This window comes from Rana temporaria, chromosome 4, assembly GCF_905171775.1.
Source record: "Rana temporaria chromosome 4, aRanTem1.1, whole genome shotgun sequence".
NCBI classification, from domain to species: domain Eukaryota; kingdom Metazoa; phylum Chordata; class Amphibia; order Anura; family Ranidae; genus Rana; species Rana temporaria.
In genome coordinates, this window is record NC_053492.1 from 119433952 (window position 1) to 119459620 (window position 25669).

A 25669-nucleotide genomic window follows, 5' to 3' on the forward strand; every position below is an offset into this window, starting at 1 on the left:
AACAAAGACAATATCATGAGTATAAAAAAAAAAAAAACAAACAAACAAACAGACAGACCTCTTCTTGGTTCTGTCGTTCCCTCTCCTCCTCAAGTTTCTGTATCTCCGCCAAAGATGATGCCGACTGAGATGATCCTAATGAATTCACCTGCTGCCCCCATGTGGATGAAGAAGGTAGCTAGGAGGGTAAAGCACACAATTAGGCCAGAGTAAAAACATTTCCTCTTATCAATTCTTGCACCAAAACAATTTACAACTATAACAAAAAATACAGTAAAAGAAAGCTTATTACTATACTGGTGGTATGTGATCAGCATGTGAACACATTAAATCAGATAGGATTTGACTGGGTAATTGTAGAGCACGGTCTCTCAAAATACGCTCATGATTTGTGTATTATGTAGGGATGCACCGAAATTTCGGCCACCGAAACATATCGGCCGAAAATTGTGTTTTCAGCACTTTACCGAAAGAGAAATCACGGCGATAATGGAGCCGAAAATGGGGTGAGGCCTGGGCCCCGTCCCTGGTGCCACAGAAAACAGGGGTGTCATTCTGGAGCGCCCCTGTCCAGTCCTGTCTCCTAGACGAGGCGGCTGAAAGGCAGAAACCTTCACGAGTGGGCTCACCGTTTCTAACAGCATGTCAAACAAGTCCTGCACTCTTAACTCCCGCAGCGCTCCTGTACCACGTCTGCGGTCTCTCACCATCTCCTGTACCACGTCTGCGGTCTCTCACCATCTCCTGCATCACGTCTGCAGTCTCTGACCTTCTCCTGTACCATGTCTGCGGTCTCTGACCTTCTCCTGTACCATGTCTGCGGTCTCTCACCATCTCCTCTGTACCATGTCTGCGGTCTCTCACTATCTCCTGTATCACGTCTGCAGTCTCTGACCTTCTCCTGTATCACATCTGCTAGATGTGCACCGCATGGACATTTTGCTAATGCTATTAGCAATGTGTTATATAAAAATGTATAGAAATTAAAATAAAAAATATATTTTATTTAAAAAATATATAAAAATATTTTTTTTAAAACCGTCAAATTAGCTGCAGTTTGAAGAACAGAAATTTCAGCAATAGCTGGCTGCTGGGCTAGAGGGGTAAAGAAAGATATTAAGAACTGATGCAATAGATGCAGGGCAGAGGTGGGAGATTACTTTCACATGATATGGCTTTGTCCTCGTGCGGGGAGGTTCTGGTCGACCATCATGTCATTCACTGAGGAGAAACTCGCTCTCCCGAACATATATACTCCGGCGGCCAGATGCATACTAGGTGACTTTGGGGAGGAGTTGTCCGAATATAAAAAAGACTCTCGAGAATACTATTCTTTCATGCTAAAAAAGCACTGGCGTTGAAGTGGAAGGATGATGGGCCTCTGTTCCTCCACTACAGGATTGACCCGATTAATGGAGCCCTAACAAAATATAAGCAGACTTACATTTCCAGGGGTTGCCCAAATTTTTTTTACAAAATATGGGCTGGTTGGATTAAATCAGTGTCAGGGGATATAGAGGTGTAAGGCAGACAGGACCAGGACAGATCCCGGACTTCCTTAGTGGGAAATAACTTAATGTTTAAGATACACAAGTCTCCTGCACAATAAGGATAATGAGTTTATTGATTGGCTTCCAAATGTGGATTACCGTATATACGCGAGTATAAGCCAACCCGAGTATAAGCCGAGGCACCTAAAAAATGGGAAAACTTATAAGCCTAGGGTGGGAAATGCAGCAGCTACTGGTACGGTAAATTTCACGGGGACACTGATAAAAGACCGACGGAGACACTCTGATAAAAGACCAACAGGGACACTAAGTGTGTCCCCAGTGTCCAATCAGTGTCCCCAGTAATATTTGTGTACAGTACAGTACATTATTCCTTGCTTCACTCACTCACTGGGATACAGCGGGAGTGATTCTAGCTGCGCGCCACAATACGGAGATCCCTGCTCTAGAGGATTGACTGCCGGAACACACTGGGGACAGGGCAAGTTAAAACATGGCTGCGTGTCAGAGATAGTGCTAGAATTGGGTGCATAGTCCAGTGTTAAAATAGGGCCCTGCTCTATTGCAAGGGAAACGTTGTCATTCCAAGTAAAACTTAAATGTTTTGCAGAACTTTGGCAGAGTGAATCCATGCCTGAGCTTCTTCTGTGGTTCCCTTGTGGTGTTTTTCTGCCATTGCCAACGTTGAGGGTATTCCCTGTGGAGTACTCAGAGCGTGGTGCAAAAATGGAGTAAGCGCGTTTGAGAGCGAGAATGCTGCTACCTGGGTGGTGACTGCCCTCTAACAAAGTCCAGTGGTATGATGTAACACCTGAGACCAAGCTCTTAGTGGTTGAGTTTTAGTGTCACGCTTGAAAAGTTCAATATATTTGTGTAATTTAATACATTTTAAAACACATTACAGGGTTACGAATAATTTAAACCATATAAATACATACCATTCAGCATACACATTAGCCGTTAAAGTAAAGGAAATATCTCATACTTTCTGTGGGACTACAGTAATGGTCAAAGAAGCAAGATGACCTGTCCTTGCTGCTGGTGCCTTTATAGGATCAAGGCTTTGCAAAATTACAGGTTATACTCTACAGCACAGGGTCCCGGTATGGTACCCAAGGGTTTTACTGAGGTTTCACAGATCTGGATGCATGGCTTATATTTTTGTATTAGAAGACAGTGAGTTGAATGAAGAATTTGAAGTAAAATAATAAACTAGTCAAGCCAAGAATGATTCTCCATAACGGAGAAGAGGTCCATCACCTTAGGACACTAGCAAACAATGGAGAACGAATGGAGTGGGAGAGGGTTACAGAGCGACAAAGAAAGTGCTATAACCTAGACAGGATAAGATCAAGACATTTGTGCCTGGACTTGCGTAGTACTGAACGTCAAAAATTCAATGGAGACAGTAAAAATCCAGCACCAGGATGTCTTGGCATTAAAAGTTGATATCTTTATTTAATCCATCAAACCATAAAATGGAATCAATTCCTAAAAATTGAGGCTTTCAGCCTCCAACATAGGCTTTCGTTATGGCCAAGGCCTATGCAGGAGGCTGAAACACATTAATTTTTAGGAAAGTATTACCGGTTTGATGGATTAAATAAAAGATATACATTTTTAATGCCAAGATGTCCAGGTGCTGGATTTTTTCCTTCATGGGAGAGGGATATATGGGGGGATGCACAGGGGGGCCAGTCCTCAAAAGCTTTACCAGTGCAAAATCACCCAACTGCACCAGCCTACAACTCAGGGTCTATGAAGATAAAGTATGTGTACTGTACTGTCTAATTAAGATGCAACAACCATGCGTTGATCTCTTTAGTCAGCTGGATAAGCGAGATGTCACTTCCTCATTGGCAATTTACCTTCTGCAGCATTCCTTCAGGGATGCTTCGCTCATCTGGTCAGTGAGGGACTGACACAAAGATGATTTTTTTTCTGCAGTTTTAAAGACAGATGTGCCAGCGACAGGAGTACTAGTGTGAAATGGGCCTAAGAACACAAATATGAACAGCTTTGTTAAGAAAAATCAATGAAGTTTATAACCTTCATCTGTGCCAGTTGCTGCTGCTGATGTTGCTGCTGCAATCGTCTAAGTGCTTCCTGTTGCTGCTGCCTCTGTCTCTGAAGTTCTTTTTGTCTTTGAGCTTCTTCCCGCTTCTTGCGTTCTTCTTCTTCCTGCTGCTGTTTTGCCTCTTCCAGCAATCGTTGTGCTGCCTCTTGCTCTTCACGAGCCCATCTAGCTGCCTCCTCCTGCTAAGAAAAAGCACAATTGTACTGGTGCAAAAAATAAATAAAAAAAAGCTGTAGACAGGAAGGAGCATAAAAAAAAACTTTAGTCATTCACACTAGCCTTGCACTAAGGGTACTTTCACACTGAGGTGCTTGGTACGCTGCCGGTAAAACGCCACTATATTTAGCTGCGTTTTACCCTCGCGTTTGCCGCCATTTTCAGGCACTATCGGCCGAAACAGGGGTTAAACCCGCCTGCAAAAACGCCAATTTGCTGCATTTTGCGGGCGGTTTGGAGTCACTACCCCATTGATTTCAATGGGCAGGGACGCTATAGGAGCGTTAATTTTGCCGCGCCTAAAAGATGCGTCTGGCAGAACTTTTTTTTAGCATCCCGCCAGCGCAACGCTCCAGTGTGAAAGACCTCAGGCGATGAACCGTGGTGCCATCCGATGAACTGTTGCAAAAACACATATTGGCATTTTTCTGCACCACATCAGAGCTGTGGTGTGAATGTGGCACATTGTAAACAATTGTTTTTAATGTGCCTTGCAGTGATATTGCGGACCCTTGTGTTGATCAGGGCAGTTACCACTCCAAAGTCACACACCAGCACGTGCTTCAACTATCAAAGTCAAAAGAGCCAATATCTCTATGCCTCCCATTTCACGTTTACCTAGAACAAATCCCTTTCAAATTATTTTTCTGTACAAGAGCATAGCTCTGGCAATAAAATCAATAGAGGACAACCTTTATTAACCCTGGTATAAATACATTCAAAAACACTTTGGACCTGCAAGTACATGCCTTTTGTATTGAAAGTCTGCATCAAAATACAAGCACAAACTCACTTGCTTCCTTTGAAGCTCTTCCCTTTGCCTTCTTTCCTCCTCCTCTCGTTTCCTTTCTTCCTCCTTTTTTCGCCTTTCATCTTCTGCCCTTTTCCTTTCTTCCTCAAGTCTCCGCCTTTCTTCTTCTTGTCGCCTTCTCTCCTCCTCCTGTCTTCTCCTCTCTTCAAGCAGCCTTTTTTCTTCCTCTCTTTTTCGCTCTTCTTCCTCTATCTGCCTCCTAAGTGCCAGTTCTTGTTCCTTCTGTCGCCGCAGAGCTTCTTCCTAAAAGAGAATACACAATCACTACTTTAAAGTGTTACTTAACCCAGAACCCTGCATTCACTATATCTGGTCTCCCACAGTACAGAGAACACGGAAATTAAATAGTTTTTGTAAATGTAACCTGCTAAATACTCTAAGCAGTATATAGCAGTCTTGTGACTTCCATTAGTGTCTGGTTCAAGCTTGTAGGAAGAGTTCTTATTCTCCCCCCGATTGTCCTAAGAGGCTGCCGGACCCCTGACCCTCTGCCTGGCCTGTGCCGATTGGCCCTATGCTGATCACATTCTCTCTCTCTCAAGAAAAAACACTCTAGCAATACACACCAAACTAAGCATTTACACAGCACCCCCAAGCCTCTGTACTGTCAGGAGATGGATTGGGTACAGTGAAAGAAGGTGTCAATGGCATGGATAATTTTTTTTTTTTTTTTTTTTGTAAATCATAAAATACAAAATCAGAAAGACTCAAGACAAGGTGGGTTTTCCCCAGAGAAAAGGAAAATGTTGATTAAACTATCCCTATAGGTGGGAGGGTGGAAATTTAGTATGCAAACACTTGTATACAGAGCAAAAGCCTGGACAACGGTTTCACTCAAACAGAGATGACCTGACTCACTCCCAGATATCATGTTTGTTTAGTGTGAAGACATATCGTCTATTTACCTGGATTAGAGAGGGAACAGGACATCTTCTCTAACGGATTGTTCCGTGGTTTGTAAGGCTATGATACTTAAAGGGGAGGTCCCACTTAAAAATACTAAAAGCCAGCAGCTACAAATACAGCAGCTGCTGACTTTTAATATATGGATACTTACCTGTCCAGGGTGCCCACGATGTCGGCAGCCGAAGGCGAGTTATTCGCTTGGCTCTCAGCTGCCAACCTCGGTGAGGGAATCAGGAAATGAAGCGTGGCAGCTTCGCTTCCCGGTTCCCTACTGCGAATGCGCGAGTTGCGCTGCGATTCTTCATTGGTCCCCGCTGTGTTCTGAGAGATGTGTCTCCCAGAAGACAGCGGGGTACAGAGTAAGCGCCGGAAGTGGCGTAGATCACAGAGGTGATCTATGCCAGGAAGTGGGAGCAAATACCTGTATTAGACAGGTATCTGCTACCCCCTGAAAGGTGCCAAATGTGACACAAGAGGGGGGGAGGGTTCCAAAAAGTGGAAGTTCCATTTTTGGCTGCAACTCCACTTTAACCCAAAAAATAGGATTTTTGTACTTGCCGTAAAATCCATTTCTCCGAGTTCATGGATGGACACAGCAGCATTGACCTTAGGGTTATGTACCTTCGCTCTAGGAGAGACTAGGCAGAACAAAACACAGCACTTTAAATGTTAAAAAACCTCTTAGTACAGCACCTCCCAGGGGGCGTGTCCCCCGGGTACATCCCACTCTCTGGAAGCATCCAGCCTCAGTTCGTAGACAAGCAGTACAAAGGAGGGGTGGGTGCGGTGTCCGTCCATGAACTCAGAGAAACGGATTTTACGGTGAGTACAAAAATCCTATTTTCTCTTCCGTTCATGGACGAACACAGCAGCACTGACCTTAGGGATGTCCCCGAGCAGTGTCAAAAATTTCGAGGGGTGGGAAAAAACACAGCAAACCAAGTTTCCCCCCCAAACAAACCGGAGTTCCTCAACGGAGGAAACTTCAACCTTAAACTGCCGCCTGTAAAACCTTGCGGCCAAAGGAGGCATCCGAAGATGCACTCACATCCACCTTGTAAAATTTTGAAAAGGTGTGGTTTGACGACCAGGTCACCGCCTTGCAAACCTGCAAGACAAAGCCCAAGAGGCACCAATCGCCCTGGTCGAATGCGCCGTGACCTGAAAGGGAGGCGTCCGCCCCTTTAGGGCATAGGCCTGGAGCACGACCTGTCTGATCCACCTAGAAATGGTGGCCGACAAGACCGCCAGGCCTTTTTTAGGACCAGTCACCGGCACGAACAGTGAGTCCGACCTCCGAAACTGAGCCGTAGCAGACAAGTACACCCGTAGGACTCGAAGCATGTCCAAGGAAAGCAAAGTGTCCTCCTTCGAGTTTTTCGGCCGAGGACACAAGGATGGAAGAACAATGTCCTCAATAATGTGAAAAGCCGAAACAACCTTAGGAAGGAATGATGGCTGCGGCCGCAGCACCACCTTATCCTTATGGATGACCAAGTAGGGAGCCTTGCAGGACAAGGCCACCAGTTCAGATACCCGTCTGACCAAGGTAATTGCCACCAGAAAAACCACCTTCTGGGACAGAGTCAACAAAGGAATCTTCCGAATGTCCTCAAACGGAGCTTCTTGAAGCGCAGAAAGAACTAAATTCAAGTCCCAAGGAGGCAGTGGAGGACGCACAGGAGGGGCCACATGCCGGTCCCCCTGCACAAACGTACGCACCAAGGAGTGTGCTGCCAAGGGTCGCTAAAAGTAAACAGCTAGAGCCGAGATTTGGCTCTTAACCGTACTTAAGGCGAGAGGCTGATCCACTTCACGCTGGAAAAACAACAGAATCCGGGACACCGCGTATGTACGGGGGTGCCACTTTATCTCTTCACACAGAGATGTAGGCCTTCCACGTACAATGGTAAATCTTACTTGAAGTGGACTTCCGTGCTCGTAGCATGGTAGAAATCACCGAGCCCGACAGGCCTCGGTCCTTCAACACCTGGCTCTCAACAGCCACGCCATCAAAGCCAGCGACTATAAAGCAGGGTGAAAGATAGGACCTTGCGACAGAAGGTCTTCTCTCAGGGGTAGACGCCAGGGGACGTCTGCCACCAGACGCACCAGGTCTGCGTACCAGGGATGGCGCGGCCAATCCGGAGCGATCAGGATTGTTGGTATCCCCTCGGATTCCACCCTGCGCAGCAGGCACGGAAGAAGCTGCAGGGGAGGGAAGGCGTATATTTGGCGAGTGACCCCAAGGTGCCACCAACGCGCCTGACGCGTCCCTCGACCTGGTCATGAATCGTGACACCTTCCGATTGAGACGGGACGCTAGAAGGTCCATGTCTGGAGTGCCCCATTTTTGGCACGGAGTCTGAAACACCTCCGGGGGTAGCGACCATTCTCCTTGGTCTAGCCTTTGGCGACTTAGATAGTCGGCTTGCCAATTTCACACCCCCGGAATGTACACCGCCGACAGAGCTGGAACGTAGTTTTCGGCCCACCGGAGGAAGTGCGCAACTTTCGTCGCTGCAGCAGAGCTTCGTGTGCCCCCCTGATGATTGACATTGATTCAAAGGCGGGACTCCTCCTGAGTCCAGCGCCCCTGGGCTGACTGGACACCCCAGACACCCCCCCAGCCAGAGAGGCTGGCATCCGTCGTGATCACTGTCCGGTGAAACGGCAGAAACAATTTCCCGGTCCGTAGTACCGGAGATGTCAGCCACCACACTAGGGAGGACTTGGTCAGTGGACTCACCCGAATCTGGTAATCCAGAGACGAAGGAAGCTTGTTCCAACGTGACAGAATCTCTTTCTGTAACACTCGAGTGTGGAATTGGGCATACGGAACTGCCTCGAAAGAGGCCACCATCAGACCCAGCACTCGCATGCAAAAGCGAAGCGACGCCCATTTCTGGGTCGACAAACGCTGCACCGCAGATTGCAGAGTCTGCAGTTTTTCCGCTGGGAGGAAAACTCGCCTCCGAGGAATCCAGGACCAACCACAGATATTCCAGCCGCTGAGACGGTACCGGTACTGACTTCTGGATATTCAGCAGCCAACCGAGTTCTCTGAGGGTCTGACAGGTCATAGACACATCCTCTTCGAATTCTGAGCTTGAGGAAGCTCTCAGAAGAAGGTCGTCCAGGTATCCCACGATAGTGATCCCGCGCTTCCGCAGCAGGGCCAGAATCGGGGCAAGCTCCTTGGTGAAAACCTGTGGTGCCAAAGCCAGGCCGAACGAGAGGGCCACAAATTGAAAATGGTCCTCCCCGACTGCAAAGCGCAGAAACCCCTGGTATTTTGCGCATACGGGGATATGCAAGTACGCATCCTTGATATCCAGGGATGCTAGGAAATCCCCCTGATGGGGCGCTGGTATTACTGATCGAATCGACTCCATCCTGAATTTTTGCGCTTTGACAAAGCAATTGAGGGCCTTGAGGTCCAGGACCGGACGGACCCCGACCTTCTTGGGGACTACAAACAGATTGGAGTAAAACCCCTGAAACCGTTCCGTTGAGGGAACCGGTACAAACACCCCCCTGACCAGCAGATCCTGGACAGCTCCTTCAGGCGATCCACAGGAAGCCGGAGGTTGGAGGGAAAAAATCTGTTTGGTGGACAAGAAAGAAACTTTATCTTGTACCCCGAGGAAACTACTTCGCAAACCCAAAGGTCGGAAAGAAGAGACCTCCACTGAGCCGCAAATTCGCAAAGCCGGCCCCCCACCCGGGATGTGGGCGGGGGCAAACCTTAATGCGGAGGCAGGCTTGTCCACAGGCTTGTGGTACCAGGGGCGCTTTTGCCCTTCAGTGGACATCTTAGCACCCTGGAAACGTCTTCCTGCCGCACTTGGCGGGCGAAAAAAACGCTTGGGGGTAGTAAACGAGGGCCCTTGCCTACAGCGAGGCTCCTTACCCTTCCCAGATTGCGGGAGCAGAGTGCTCTTACCGCCTGTGGCATCTTTTATGATGTCATCCAGGGACGCCCCAAAAAGCCGTTCACCCTTAAAGGGTAAGTCCACCAGGGACTTCTTAGAGGACTGGTCCGCAGACCAACACTTTAGCCACACAAGGCGGCGTAGTACCACCGCATAGGCGGAGGCCCTGGAGAACAAGGGGAGCGTATCAAGGGCCGACTCACAGACAAATTTCAGACCTTGCACCAACTGGTCGGCCAGGTCCACGCAGGTCTCAGAAGCATTCTGCGCATCTAGCTCCCGCACCAGGGACTTGGCCCGTTCGGTAAGTGTCTGCGACACCAGAGCCCCGGCCAAAACCAGTCTCCCCACTGACCCCACCACTGCGAATATGGAGCGGGCCACAGCTCTCCTATCTGCGGGGTCCTTAAAAGCGGGAGCCCCTTCCACAGGTAACGTGGCAGCCTTGGTTCCAAAACAAGCTTCACCAGCCTGGAAACAGGGGGGTCCACTGACGGAGGAGATACCCTTTTGAGGAGGATTTCCTATAACAGTGGGTAATGGACCGCAAAGTATTTTGGTACTGCAAAAACTTTCTGCGGCCGATCCCATTCCTTGTATAACAGTCCAGATATGAAACACAAGTAAAACACTTTTTGCGGTGCGGGGCGGCTTGCTGAACCCAAAAGGGACTGACATCTCTGATGCCTCCACCGACTCAAGTGCTTGAGTAACCTGCACCGCAGTGACAAGAGCCCCAACAAATGCATAATCATGCGCTGACCCTGAAGCAGAGTCATCCTCACGGTCCGTGTGGGCTTAGGCCTGCAGCATCTGACAAAACGGAGCCAGAGCCGGACGATGCAGCGAGGCCCGATTCCGTGTCAGAGACATCCCAGAAGAAGGCGGGGGGGGGGAACAGGACGCTTTGTTACACCCCTTTTTCCCCCACCACTTCAATCCTGACCACAAACGCCTCAGGGACTGCTATCACAGCATCCATGGAGGCCACAGGAACAGGGGCACTAAGGGTTAACTCCGGCATGTCAGTTAGAGTCACTAACTGCCAGGCAGGACCACAGGACACCCTCCCGGCCACAACAGAGCAGGGAAACCTCCCCCCCCCCCCCCCCGGGGGACTCACCGCCCGACCAGACTGCCGCTGCTGAGAAGCCAAAAATGCTGTCTGTGCCATCCCACAGGAAAGTGTGCATAGGCCGTCAGTGCCGTTATTCTAGTCACTGGAGGCCAAGAGCTGTACCAAGATGGCCGCCAACATACAAAACACCCAGTTTTCTTTTTTCCCCCCTCACCATTATTACTCAAATATAGATGTGCAATAGGTTGTAATCATTTATTGCATCTGGTGTGTTACAAAAAGCATTCAACCATATGTGTAAGCAACATTAAGGGTCTGTTGTACTTATCTTCACAGGTTCTCTTTAAACTTGTCCGAGTGTCACAAATCCAGGTCAGTATACATACTCGTAGCTCTCTCAGATAGTAAGCTCTCATAAGCGAGGCCTTCCTAGGATTCTTAAAATGATATTTAACTGCACTGTTGCCATAAATCTTTTAGGTACCGGAAAAACTTTAATACCTGTTTTCGATGTGCCAGCTCCAGCTCTTCTTTTCTTTTCCTCTCCTCCTCTTCAAGTCGTCGACGCTCCTCCTCTTCTTGCTTGGCCCTCAATTCTGCTTCCCTTCTCTCCTGCTCAATCTTTAAAGCAAAGATACATTACTATCAATTTCCATTCGTACACAACATTATAGAGGATATAGATATAGCAATCCTGTCCACCTAAGCAATTATCATTTGGGTATCCAAGTAACCAGTGTATACCTTAACAAATCAGCATCTATGAAAATAATGGATCCACAATGTACAAATCGGGCATGGATGAACTTTTTTGTGCCTCTAATATGAAAGAGTGACACTGATGTGAAGGAGAAATGGGGGAGGAGGTGTGTAAGGTGACTGATATGAAAGGGGTGGGTGGTTGATACTCTGATATGACATTCGTTCGTAAAATTATTTTCTTGGGGACCCCCATTTGTAAAATATAACATGTGGCCCCCGTACAGAAAAGTTTGAAGAGCCTCGGCTAAGGGGATGCTTTACATGGAGGATACACTAGTGCTCTTCAGTCCCCCTCCTGCTCTCAAAAAAAAGATATGTGGGTCTGTTTAGACCTCTGATATCTCACCCAAGTCTCACCCTTCAGTCTGTTTTTAGCGGACTGGACAGGATAGGATGCAGGCATGTGTAAAGAGACACATGTCCATTTCCATCAGCCTCTCCATAGAGAACAATGGTTGGTCTGATTTAGCATGCCTGAAAAATGGACAGGTAGACCCGAACGGTTTGCTTGTGGGAAAGGGGCCTAAGGCATACAAAGGCAGACAGGGCATACACACAGCGTATCTTTACGGCAGGGGTCTCAAACTGGCAGCCCTCCAGCTGTTACAAAACTACAAGTCCCACAAGGCATTGCAAAGTTGACAGTTACAAGCATGACTCCCACAAGCAGAGGCATGATGGGACCTGTAGTTTTGCAACAGCTGGAGGGATGCCAGTTTAAGACCCCTGCTTTACAGGGATGCACAGGTGTCCCATGCATCTCTGTGCAGGCAGTCCCATTGATGTAATTTGGGATGCAACACCTGCACGAACAGAGCCATTGCTCCCAATTTTACATCTATGTAGGTCTCTATGCATATCCCTGAGCTCACACTGTCTGCAATCGGGGTCATGTACCCACACGGATGTCAGATTGGGAACAGCAAATATGCCTGTGCAGCCGTTAGATCCCAATTGACATAAATGTGACGGTCTGCACGGGGATGCACGAAACACCTGTACATCCCCACACTTTAGTATGCCACATGTGAACAATGCTTTAGTAGCAATTTAACAGGAATTTTGTTATGTTGTGTTTATGTGCACTATTAATGATTTTAATGTATTTTTTTGTGAAAATAGTGATATGATTAACATTTGTACAATTATTGCGGGGCACCAAAATCAGTAGCACTTTTTTTTATTCTACGAGTCATGTGCTTTTAGAAAAGGTCTAGTTTGAAGGGTGCAAGTTTTGAAAGCGGTAAGTGAAAAATATTTAACTCTGGATTTTTTGAGTAAATTGTTTTTATTTAGTTTTGCGTACCTTCAGATTTCACCATTTCACAAAAAGGTGCATTTTAAAATGTACAAATATTTGTACATTTAACTCAATACAGTCTTAATTTGTATATTTACTAGGAATTTTGTACATTTTGCCATGTATGAATCCACAATTAATGATTTAAGTGTATTTCTAGCGAAAACATTGTTTTGCTAAACATTTGCGCAGATATCGCGCCGCCTTAAAAAGTAGCATCTTTTTTATTCTACTGGCCATGTGCTTTCAGAAAATGTATGGTTTGGGGTGGGGGTCTTTCAAATTCTGAAAGCAGAAGTGGAAAAAGAAAAACCTCCAGATTTTCTAAGAAACTTTTGCGTATGTCCGATTTCTACTACTTATCAAAAAATGCTCAATTTTAAATTTACAAATAATTTGTCATTTATGAACTCAATACAGGTTAAGCTTTTATATTTCATAAGAATTTAGCAGGAATTTTGTAAAATGTGCTGTGTTTATATCTGCTAAAAAAGATTTGAGAATTTTTAGCAAATATATTGATTTGATAAACATTTGCGTAAATATCGTAGGGCCTTAAAAATCAGTAGCCTCTTCTACTGGTCCTAGTTCTACTGGTCCTAGTCTTTCAGAAAATATATAGCTCAGGGGGTCTTTAACAAATTCTAAAATATGTAAGGGAACAATGGAAACCTTCAGATTGTTTGAGAAACATGGTTATTTAAAATTTTTGCTTACGTTCAGTCTTCACCATTTTGCAAAAAGTAAAAAAATTACAAATATTTTTTTTTTTTTTTAAATGCATTTAATACACGGAAACGCGAGGTCCCTTTATACAGAGAATTTTTCATGTAAATGTTTTCAACTTTTGAATTTGGCATTAGCAAAATATATTAACAAAGTAACACAGTATGGCTTAAACAAGTAATTTTCAAAAAATTACATTGTCACAACTAGTACTCTATTGAAATACATTGAAGATTACCTCCAGGGGTCTCAAACTGGCGGCCCTCCAGCTGTTGCAAAACTACAAGTCCCATCATGCCTCTGCCTGTGGGAGTCATGCTTCTAACTGTCAGCCTTGCAATGCCTCATGGGATTTTGTAGTTTCGCAACATCTGGAGGGCCGCCAGTTTGAGACTCCTGCTAGAGATTGGTTCCCGTCTACAAGCCGTTCCAAACAACGGACATAGGCCACAGACTTTGACTTAAAAAAAAAACGCAGCAGCTCATGCACTACAAGACAAATGCTGCGCTAAAGCCTGTATTGTACTTTAGGCCTCATGCACACAACGTTTTTACAGCAGCCGTTTTTGGCTTCAGATGATTTTGCATTCAATAAACTCCCCAGCATGTCATCTATGTGTCCATCCACACATAGGCTGTTTTTGGCTAGGGTGTTTTCCCATCAGGAAACCACCCCCCAGAACTAGCAAGCTTTGAGAGGAATTTCAGCTGGAAAAATACTCCAATTCTGAAAACAGCTTAAACGCTGAAAAATGCAGCTATTCTGCGTTTATCAGTTTGAGCCATGAAAGCGTGGTTTTACCCCCCAAAAAAGCTAAAAACCCTACAGAAAAAAAACCTTTTATAACATACTGTGTGCATGAGTCCTAACCGTCAACACTGGCCCATTCAAATTTCACTGGAAACCCCAAAACACTTCTGAGTGTCCATCCAGGTAGACACATTGTTTGAAGGGTCACTTTTTCAGATAAAAAAAAAAAGGCATAATACACAGGTTTTATATAGCGCCAACAGTTTGCACAGTTTGAATCAGCAGAGATGTACCTCACGACAGGATACAGAGAGGAGGGTGCAAGCCTCCAAACTGCGTTTTAGAGAGGAAAATGCTCTGCCCCCCTGTGTTAGCCATTAGAAAGCATGGGTGGCTTTAAATGGGCAATGAAGGGGCGCAAATATTTATTAACTCAATACAGGTTAAGCTTTTATACTAAGGGCTCTTTCACACGGGGCGGACCATTTTCAGGCTCCCCTTTGCTCAGCAGGGATCGCTCCGATGACAGGTCTGTGTCTGCAGACTGTGTAGGGACCGACCTGACAGAGCGCTGCTCTCCCCTCTGGGGGATCAGATAATGACGGACCGTAGAGTCCGTTGTCATCCGATCGATGGATGGAAAATAGGGTTTTCCTTCGTCACACTTTGGCAGGTCGGAATCAGCGGGCATGTCATCTGTGGCTCCATAGAGAAGCATGGAGCATCCATTCAGTTCTGCCTGAAAAACTGGCAGGTGGACCTGAATGGTCTGCCCGTGTGAAAGATTAGAAGAACTAAATTTATTCACTCTTGAGAAGAGAATTAGGGGGGATATGATCCACATGTACAAATATATAAGGGGTCCATATAGTGAACTTGGTATTGAGTTATTCACTTTACGGTCAACACTGAGGACAAGGGGGCACTCTTTACGTCTAGAGGAAAAGAGATTTCATCTCCAAATACGGAAAGGTTTCTTCACAGTAAGAGCTGTGAAAATGTGGAACAGACTCCCTCCAGAGGTGGTTCTGGCCAGCTCAGTAGATTGCTTTAAGAAAGGTCTGGATACTTTCTTAAATGTACAGAATATAACTGAGTACTAAGATTTGTAGGTAAAGTTGATCCAGGGTAAATCCGATTGCCTCTCGGGGGATCAGGAAGGAATTTATTTCCCTGTTGTAGCAAATTGGATCATGCTCTGCTGGGGTTTTTTGCCTTCCTCTGGATCAACTGTGGGTATATGGGATTGTACTGTGTTTTTCATTTTGTTTTATTTATTTTTTTTTTTTTGTGGTTGGACTGGATGGACTTGTGTCTTTTTTCAACCTGACTAACTATGTGAAAGAGCTCTTAGTAGGAATTTTGTAAAATGTACTGTGTTTGTATCTGCTAATAATGATTTTGTAGTAATTTATTTGTTCTCTACTGGTCATGTACTTTGAGAAAATATATGTATTGGGGGGTATTTAGCAATTTCTAAAAGCTGTAAGGGAAAAATAAAAAAAAGCAATGGAAAAATTGCAAAAACGGCCTGGCCACCTGAGTGTAAAAATGGAGCGCAAGGCCTGGCATCAAAAGGGTTTCGAGTGCGAGTCTCTTACAAGCAGGTATTGTATAAAGCCAATGGATTGGACTTTATCCCTGAACTGCTATGATGCAATCATTCCATCATTTTATATAGCTACATTGTTAACAATGGGTTGCACCAATTTGAATTACTATATTTACCTTGGCAGCTTTTGCTTTTTCCATCTGTTCCAGCTGCTCTCTTGATGCTCCCTGAGATGCCGGCTCTACAGGCAGGTCCCACACACTGCTTCCCTCCCACACTGAAAGCAGAGGGATGGTAGAGGTTAAAAATTATAATCAAAACACATGCAAGAATAATCAATGAAAATTTGAAAATGAAAAGCTGTAAAATACAAAAAATAAAATAAAAATTAAAACAGGCAACATATAGAATACTGGGTCATGGGCTGCTACCTTAAGGTGACTGGACACTAGAAAAGGTTTTGGACATGCCTCCTGGTCATAAGCCTATAAAATCTTACCCTACTCCATGAGACGCCAGTTTTATTTTTAGCAAGCAATGCAGATTAAAGTTGGCCACAGATGGAGAGAATTTCAAATGAAAAGTCTTAGGAAAAGTCTAACAAAAATTCCTATGAAAATTCTCAGATCATTCCAATGCCATTCAAAAGATTGTTTGTTTTAAGATTTTAAGAGTGAATGGTATGGACTTTACCAAACAAAAACCACAAACACGGATTAAAATTCATTCAAAGAAAAGTTTTCCATCCTGCTCCATCAAGTTTTCTTGTCACTGCAGTCAAAAACAAATGTCGATTCGACAAACTAATGATTAGAAAAACGAATGAACTTTCTTAGAAAAAAAAATTCCTAAGAATTTTTGTTTGATGGCCGTACAAAGATAAGCAACAGACACTTGATGTTGAAATGTCTAGGAGACCCCACCAATCAATTGAAGCGAGCACGAAAGGGTACCAGAGGCACCCTTTATCTTTTAGAATTTAAGCTCTTAGAATGAGTGGTCTAATCCATCTAATTGACTTTGTTGTGAGTTGTAAAAAAAATATTTTTTTTTATATATTTACAGCCTCAAAAATGAATTGAACTATTGCCCTCTTACCAGTAAGAGCAAAATCGACTAAATAAAAGGACTTTGTGATCTCACATGTTTTCCAAATGTTCAAGGGATTAGCTATCTGTAACGATTACAAGCCCTGTGTTGAAACAAGAGACTACTGGAAACAATGGTAGCTTCTTCACCAAAGAAAATGTTTACTATCTTTGGTGGTTAGATTAAGAAGACAAAACCTGCCATAAAGGAATATTTCACAGATAGCCAACTAAGCATCACATGGAAATAATCCTTATCTAGAAAAAACATTGTGCTCAAGTAAAGACTGTTTGGACAAGCAAAGTCATCTTTAACCATCCATTGGACAGCTCAAAGTCCATCCTAACACATAGTGTAAAAGATTTGAAGCTATGCAAGTCAGAATACATTTTTAAAACTACCTACATGTTATCATAAGACATTTAAATTATCTATGATATTGTAGGTCAAAAAGAGGAGTAAAATTCTGATGACCCAAGAACTTTGTTATGAGTAACACACACACACACACCTATGATTATAACTATAAAAGACTGTAGCGCAGGGATATGCAATTAGCGGACCTCCAGCTGTTGCAAAACTACAAGTCCCATCATGCCTCTGAGTGTTATGCTTGTGGCTGTCAGAGTCTTGCTATGCCTCATGGGAATTGTAGTTCTGCAACAGCTGGAGGTCCGCTAATTGCATATCCCTGTGACCCACTTCCTCCTTTCGACGAGGGGCTGGTAAGGCAAATAGCTTAATCGCCTTATTGCAGCCCCTCCCTGTAGGCGAGCGCCTGTCCAATCGGACGGCGCCGCTCGCGCATGCCCGGCCGTGAAGCTGAAAGCTGTCACTGCCGGGTGCCCACACTAGGAATGAAGACGCCGGCCGGCGAGGGGGGGGCGAGGAGCAGAGCCCCGGACGGCGCGTCGCTGGATCCATGGAGCAGGTAAGTGTCTGTTTATTAAATGCCAGCAGCTACACTTTTTGTAGCTGCTGACTTTTAATAAACTTAAAAAAAGGCTGGAACTCCCCTTTAAAGAGATAAACTCAAAACACATGCGAGACACCTGGTGGTTGAAGGTGATATTATTTGAATTCACGAAATTCCCAGGAAAGGTTAAAGGGGTTGTAAAGGCATTTTTTTTTTTACACCTTTACACCTTAGTGCAGTCCTCCTTCACTTACCTCATCCTTCAATTTTGCTTTAAAATGTCTTTATTTCTTCTGAGAAATCCTCACTTCCTGTTCTTCTGTCTGTAACTCACCACCGTAATGCAATGCTTTCTCCCTGGTGTGGAGAAAGCCTCTTGAGGAGGCGAGCAGGAGTGTCAGGACACTCTCTACTTTGCAGATAGAGAAAGGAGCTGTGTGTTAGTGGGCATCCTGACACTCCTGCTCACCCCCTCAAGAGGCTTTTTCCACACCAGGAAGAAGTCTCGCATTACGGTGGTGAGTTACAGACAGAAGAACAGGAAGTGAGGATTTCTCAGAAGAAATAAGGACATTTAAAAGCAAAATTGAAGGATGAGGCAAGTGAAGGAGGACTGCACTAAGGTAAAGAAAGTTATTTAGGGGGAAAAACACTCAGGGACACACCCTGAGGGGGCGGGACACTGGGAGATGCACACACTCCCAGACAGACCGACCCTCACACCCTCTGATACACATGCGCTATGCATCAATATATATCTTTACATTAATGAAGATTCCTGGACACCTGATATTTGGAACTCTGAGGTCGCTAGAAGTAATTCCTCTTTAAAGCGGTTCTCCACCCTAAAGTGGAGTCCCGCTGATCGGAACCCTCCCCCCCTCCGGTGTCACATTTGACACCTTTCAGGGGGGAGGGGGGTGCAGATACCTGTCTAAAGACAGGTATTTGCCCCCACTTCCGGCCCGGCATTCACGGGCAAAAGACGGGCATTCCGTCACATCCCGTCGCCCCCCCGTTGTGTGCTGGGAACACTCGGCTCCCAGCGGGAGCCAATCGGCGGGCGCGGTGCGACTCGCGCATGCGCCGTAGGGAACCGGGCAGTGAAGCCGCAGCGCTTCACTTCCTGGTTCCCTCAGCGTGGATGGCGGGGGAGCAGCAGAGAGACGAGCGATCGCTCGTGCTCTGCTGCGATCGGCGCTGGACTCCAGGACAGGTAAGTGTCCTAATATTAAAAGTCAGCAGCTGCAGTATTTGTAGCTGCTGGCTTTTAATATTATGTTCCCGTGGCACATCCGCTTTAAGGAGTATCCATCTTAAAAGCACAGACAGATATACCCCTGCCCCTCAAGATCTAAATTTCAGTAGTAGCCATAACCCTCTCGCTGCCAGGTCCAAACGTAATATGGACAGCGACACCATGATTGTGTGTAAAAGGTAGACCCCAGGATGTCAGGTGGAAGCATTCTACCCGACTGCTTCCACATACCTCCAGTACCAGCCCCGCCATGTATCCCGGGCTTTTGCCCTGAACGTCCTCTTCTGGGGTCCCACGGCAGCTCTCTGCTCCTCCCCGGAAGCTCTTTCCCGAGGGGATTAACCTGCCGGCGCACTTCTGTGTGATACAGTCGGCGGCCATAGCTGCCGAGTGTATGACTCTGCCCCGCCCCCCGACCTCATTGGATTTGATTGACAGCAGCGCGAGCCAATGGGGTCGGGATGACGAGACATGAAGGGGCCAGTCCCCTTGGTCAAGGAAATCTGACAAAAACAAGAAACTGTTTCTCCTCCCAGGAGATGGTCAGACATACTCTCAAGTTTGAGGCATATATTACTATTTTTTTTACCAATAAGGTAAGTTTACCTTCCACCTTTGATATGATTGACTCAACCTCCCCCATTTTTAAGACAGGGTTGAAAATCCACCCAGCTAAGAAACTCCTTGCTTGGCTGGACAAGAGCATGGGAGGTCAAGAGAGGAAGGGTTTGCTCCATGCCAAGGTGATGTTAAGTTAGAGCAACCTTGAAAAGAACAACCATTTTAAGGCCCAGAAGTCCAATGGAGAATCTCACAGAGGGTCGTCCTTGACCTTGAAAGCCAAACGCACCAGTTTTTTTTTTTTTGGAAGACAGACATTTGCTTGGGCGTTGTCTAGAATGAAGTCCAAGCATTCCAGGTGAAGGAATAGTTGGAAGAGCAGATTTTTTTTTAAGTCGGTTACCCCTCTGAAACCCTGAAGTATCAATAGTCCTGTGGACATTTTCAGATAGCTTAAGGGAGACAAGTCTGTCAAAAGAATGTGACCTGAAGACACCCCTGAGTTCTTAAAGTGGCTGTAAACCTCAGAAATGAAAACTGAACAAAGCATAGCCTCAAGTGTGTGCATTTCCCCCAGTCCATAGCACTTAGTGTGGCTCCTTTCTGCTCTTTTCTTCCTTCCTTTGCTATCTGCATGTATTGTTTCTGACAGTTCTTTCCTAGACCAAGCAATACTTGGATAAGGCTCTGCCCCCCCCCCCCCCCTCCCCCTCCCCAAGCACACAGCAGGCGATTACAGCCTCAGATGTACTACAGAGACATTTTTTACCTTTGTGCATAGAATGCATGCAGGTAAAAAAAACTTCAGCCTTTACAAACAGTACTCAGTAAGTACTCTGGCAGCAGAGGCCAGGCCAAATGGCAGTTTGTCTCCTATAGCGAGGCACAGAAAGTGCTGATGAGGTGTGTAAAAATATTTTTGTAAATGTAAAAGGTGAAAAACGGGATAGGCAGCAAAACACATTTCCTCTACTGTGGACCTCCTTCAATTGCATAATGACAAGGAAAAGTTACCATAAATCAGTTTTTTGACAGGATAATCACAAACACTCAAGCAGATACCATAACCAACTATCTACTCTTAAGTTGCAGATATTCAACTTCATTCATTCACACGATTACCTGAAATTTAGGCCTAGACTACACTCAGGTTATCATGTAAAAGTAGAAGCAAATTTGCACGAACTACAAAGCAGGCAATCATACTTTTAACTAAACAATGTTCGGAGTCTAAATGCCACCACTTTGCACCTAAAACATGGGAGCTACTATGCATATCAGATCCACTCCAGAGCTCTCCTTCAAATCACAAAAAATATACATGCAAACTGTTGTCCTGCATACCAAGAATATGGCCTATATCTTGCAATGCTTACGTGTGGGTGGAGGAGCAGCTGTCTGAAGTTCCCATAAAGGCGTGTTATCTGGCACAGAAATAGCTCTTGACAATGCAGGAATAACTGTCTGTTCAGATATTCTATGAGAAAAAAGAAAATTATAGCATTAGTTGAGAACCTTCTTACTAGATAAAAAAAATACATAGCTAGGAGCTTAACATGGTCAGTGTGACATATTGATAAACTTAATTTCAACCTATAGATCAAATGTGAAAATAGGACAAAAATGTAGCGGTGTGGTGGAAGATTTTAAGAAGATTAAATCTTGTTTGAATATCACTTCACGGACTATTATATATATATATATATATATATATTTTTTTTTTTATTAGTTTTATCACTAGCGATTTGTTTATAGTTATTTAGTGATTAGTACTTGAGTACTGATCTCATGAGCGCTACATTTTTGTTTTATTTTCACAGTTTGATCTATAGGTTGAAATTCAGTTTATCATTATTATTTTTTAAGTGTCAGCTTTTATCTCACATTTTTTTTCTTTGGCGCAGTGGTGGTACAGGATATTAGGGGCGGTTTCATATCTTTATACCATCAGTTCAGTGTGACATATTACCTCATCTTTAGAGCCTGGAACTGCTGCAAGAGTAGAGCCAGCTGTTGCTGCTGCTGCGACGAAAGAGCCGTTTTCTGCTGCTGTGCCATCATCTGGGCATATTGCTGTCTGTGAAGCAACAGTAACATTTTAAAACATTACCTCACCACCAGAACAAAAATAGAAAGAAAATACAAGAAAATTAAAATGAGCGAAAACATAGGACTTTTGACTTGCCTGTAAACTCCACATCTTAGCGTACAGGACACAGGCATCTTATTTCTACACCACGATAGGACCCTCGCAAGCCTTTGAGGACAGACGCCCACTGGGGTGCTACCCCTGTAACCCTACTCCAATCTGAGTCCTTTGTTTTGTAGTAAGCAATGCAGAGTAAAAAGGAGAGTTTAGGGAGAGCAGCCCATGTCCTGTACTGGAATTAACAGGCAATTCAAAATTCCTCTGATCTTAATTGTACAGGACACAGGATATTCTATATTTATACACCATATGACGTCTCCAAGCTATGACTAGAAGGATGGCAACAACTAGGCAAACAGAACTGTGCCAACATACCCAAAAACAAGGGAAAAAGCCAGGTTCAGAGGATACTCAAGCCGGTCTGGTTGAGTGAGCACCTAAAGCCCCTTTCAGGCATGCGGAACGTTCATTTCATCAGTTCAGTCACGTCAAAATGGATGAAGTATTCATCTGTTTTTTATTTTTGCTCATCAGTTTTCATCAATGCTCATCCGCTTTTTTTTTTTTTTTTTACATCCACTACCAATGCAACAACAAATGAAAAAGTGATCATTTGTCAGTTTACATCCGTTTTTCGTCCGATACATTTTTTTAAAGGAAGAAAAATAGCGCTTTAGGCCCCTTTCACATGATATGCCTGTCTGTTTTTCAGAGCGGGCCACACATTGACTCCTATGGGCAGGCGGGTGTCACTGGAGAGGTGTCAGTTGACACCCGCCTGCTATCCGATCAAGACAGACATATGGCGATACGTTCAGTCATCCATCTGGTGGATCGGATGAGATCTGATGAAAACGAACATGGTGTGAGTTTTCGTCCAATCTCCCTATAGAAATCAGCAGGGCTCGGACAAGGGAAAGGGGCCTAAAACAGTTTCCGAAAATGGATGAAGACGAATGCGTATGTAAACTGATGTAAATGGATGATCATCCATTTAGATCCGTTTTTCCATAGCGATGCATTGGTGTTTGTTTTTCATCTGTCAGCGCATGGAACGAAAAACGGACAAACGGATAGCATGTGTGAAAGGGGCCTAAGAGTTCAGGTGAAGGTTTTTGTTGCAGAGCATAGGCTCTAACAATCAAATCTCTTATCCACCGTGTAATGGTGGACTTTGAAGGTGGGTACCCTTTGCAAGTACCCGAGGAAAGGAAAAATAGGGTGTCTGTTGGAAACAGTAGGTTTTAGGTACACTCTAATGGCTCTAGCTACAGCCAGGCAATGTAGAGAAATTTCCTTTTGGTTCTTAGGAGCAGGATACAAGGATGGTAGAACAATGTCCTAATTGAGATGGAGGGCTGAACCACTTTAGAAGAAAATATGGTCCAAGTCATAATACAAACTTCTTGTTGTGCACTATGAGGAACGTGATGGCAAGCACAAAGGCTACTTTGCTAGCAAGAATCACTAAAGAAATGTTCTGCAAGGCAGAGAGAACCAAGATCGCAGGGAATCACAGGGTGCTGCAAAAGGGGCCCAATAGGAGAACCCCTTATAAAAGGGTTTTTAAACAGGAGTGAAAAGCCAAATGGCAGTGTATAGGGTGGTAACAGCTAGATTCTGGTCAACGCCTGCTTGAAGGAAGGCCAGAATGCGAAGCACTAAGTAAAAGGACTGCACTCTCACCAGGCGTAATATTTATAGGTACAATATAAATTCTCTCTCAAAGCAGCTTTACTTTTCTTCAGATTTCCCTCTATCCTTAGGACCTGGGTTTCAAAAGCCATGCCATTAAAGCCAGAGACTAAAGCACAGTGGAATAGACGGCCTTGAGACAGTAGATCTGGTATGTTGAGAATAGGCCAGGGATCACCTGCAATAAATCTGAGTATATCTGTGTACCAGGTTCTTCTGGGTCAGTTTGGTGCCTGAAAAAAATCAAAAACTTTTGCTCTTGCTCGATTTTGTGAAACAGCCGAGGCAGAAAGTTCAACGAAAGGCATAGATTAGCATGCACCGAGATCAGGGGATAAACTAGGGTATACAAGGCCAGAGCTAGATGCATGGTTCTGGATACAGGAGGTAGTCTACCGTTAAATCTGAAGGCTCGGATGTCAAGTTCCTGAGTACACCATTTTTCTCATATCAGATCAAACTCAAAAAAACATTGTGTCCAAGCGGTGGCGGCTGAAATAATCCACCTGCCAGTTGTCCACTCCTGGGCTGAGGACTGCAGAAGAAATAATAAATAAAATATGCTGGATAGTGAGTTTCCATCCACGAGAGGATCTTGTCTACTTCCTTTGAAGCAGTCAGGCTTCTCATGCACCCTTGATGTTTGATATATGGTGCATGCCACTGTGGTGGCATTGTCGTACCCGAATTGAGTGCCCCTTTAAAGAAGGGTCAAGTGCTGGAGGGACAGCTTAACAGCTCTAAGTCCCAAGATGTTGGAGAGTTTGGCTTCTTTTGAACATGTTCCCTGAACTTTTAAGGATTGGAAGACTCCTCCACAACCCAACAGACTTCTGTTCAATAGTAGGCAAGGTAGGATCTTACTCTTAAAGTTGAAGTGGGAACATTTTGTGAAAGACCGTTTCCAGGGATATATACAGAACCAGCCCTAAATACTCCAGATGACTGCAAGGGTGGGGAGCAGATTTATTAGGTTGATTGCCCAGACATAGGCCTGTAGCAGCTGAATTGTCTTTTGAGCGTCGTAAGGGAGATAAATCCTTCAGAAGGTGGTTGTCTACAAGTCTACCATCTGGATGCCCCGAGTTCTGAGAAGGGCAACAAGGGTGTCAAGATCTTTGTAAACACCCTTGGAGAATAGGACAGGCCGAATGCCAATGGGATAAACTGGAAGTGATCGACTGCCAATGCAAATGTCAGAAACGGCTGATGAGGTGGTTAAATGGGAACATGTAGATGGATATACAATATCTATGGCTGCCGTTTGTTCACTTTGTCTCAGAAACACAATTGCTGACTTTGCAAATTCAATTGAAAGATTTGAAATGTGAAGGAATTTGTTTGAGGGTTATTAGGTTCGTGATAGAAGGAATACTTCTGTTGGGCTTTGGTACCATGAGCTGGGATGAGTAGTCTTTAGCTCAAACTTCACGACAAAAAGAAGAGCTGAACTTTGGTTTTGGACTTGAAGCTTGGGAAGAGCGTAAAGGGGCTCTACTTGGAGCCGTTGAGGGGTGTCTTGGCACCTTTTACTGGAGAAGCAAATAACGTGAGCTCTCATGAATTGGTAAGATGCCTCACCAAATAGAGGTCTTCCTCTAAACTGACATACATGTGAAGTGCCACTTACATGAAGCATCTGCTGTCCAAGCCCTAAGCAAGAGGATTCTGGGCATATGAACAGAGATTAGGTCCATTCTGGATATTTGTCTCATGAGGTGTTCTAGAGAATCTACACAAAAGTAGAGCAGAGGGAATCTGTGGTAGCTGCTCTACGACTGCACAATCCTGAAAAACAGGGTCATGTTGGTTGTTCTAGTCCAGTTAGTTGCGGTCCGACATACAGAAATAGCAGCAAGCGTTGGTTGCAGGGCTGGGCCTGCCAAGTAAACAAATTTTTTTAGGGGCAAAAAATCCTTGCAGGAGTGACCCAATCGTTATCGATTGACCATACTATCTGAAAGGAATTTGTGAATTATTTTTTTCATTCAACCAGCAGGTTGGGAAAAAAAAAAAAAAAAAAAAAGAAGGGGGATCAAATTTACCCATCCACACTCAAGGTGGATGGAGAATCACTCCCACTGAGCCTTTGTATTCTGCTGGCTAAAATCAGGCATGCATGAATCAAAATTTGGCCGGTCCCTGCTAAAATTTTATAGGTCTTTTTTGCATCCAAATTGGCTTTTGCAGACAAAGGCAAGGAGCTTTTCAATGCTAGCAAGTATGTTGTGTAAAGGGGCACCCCTCTTCAATATAGTGAGTCTGGGGGTGAAAAAATACTTCTGCAGCTTCATCCAAAAATGCCTCGACAGTCATTTCATTTTGATTCAGCATCCTCTAAGACAGTGGTTCTCAACCTGGGGGTCGGGACCCCCT

The 25669-nt window shown here is 44.9% G+C and overlaps 1 protein-coding gene and 1 non-coding gene across 3 annotated transcripts in view; both read right to left on the minus strand.

The window, feature by feature from the left end:
* Window positions 1–25669, minus strand: part of GIGYF2 (GRB10 interacting GYF protein 2) — a 183988-nt gene that overhangs the window by 31656 nt on the left and 126663 nt on the right. For both annotated transcript variants that reach the window (XM_040348946.1, XM_040348947.1), the window contains 7 exons: window positions 21419–21526; window positions 20826–20926; window positions 15802–15902; window positions 11036–11155; window positions 4598–4858; window positions 3561–3770; window positions 59–178 (listed from right to left, as the gene is read on the minus strand). In XM_040348946.1, the coding sequence (XP_040204880.1) occupies window positions 59–178; window positions 3561–3770; window positions 4598–4858; window positions 11036–11155; window positions 15802–15902; window positions 20826–20926; window positions 21419–21526 (1021 nt within the window). The remainder of the gene's footprint in view (window positions 1–58; window positions 179–3560; window positions 3771–4597; window positions 4859–11035; window positions 11156–15801; window positions 15903–20825; window positions 20927–21418; window positions 21527–25669) is intronic.
* Window positions 14359–14481, minus strand: LOC120938440. Its single transcript, XR_005749057.1, has one exon. It is a non-coding gene; the product is annotated as a small nucleolar RNA SNORA26 (small nucleolar RNA).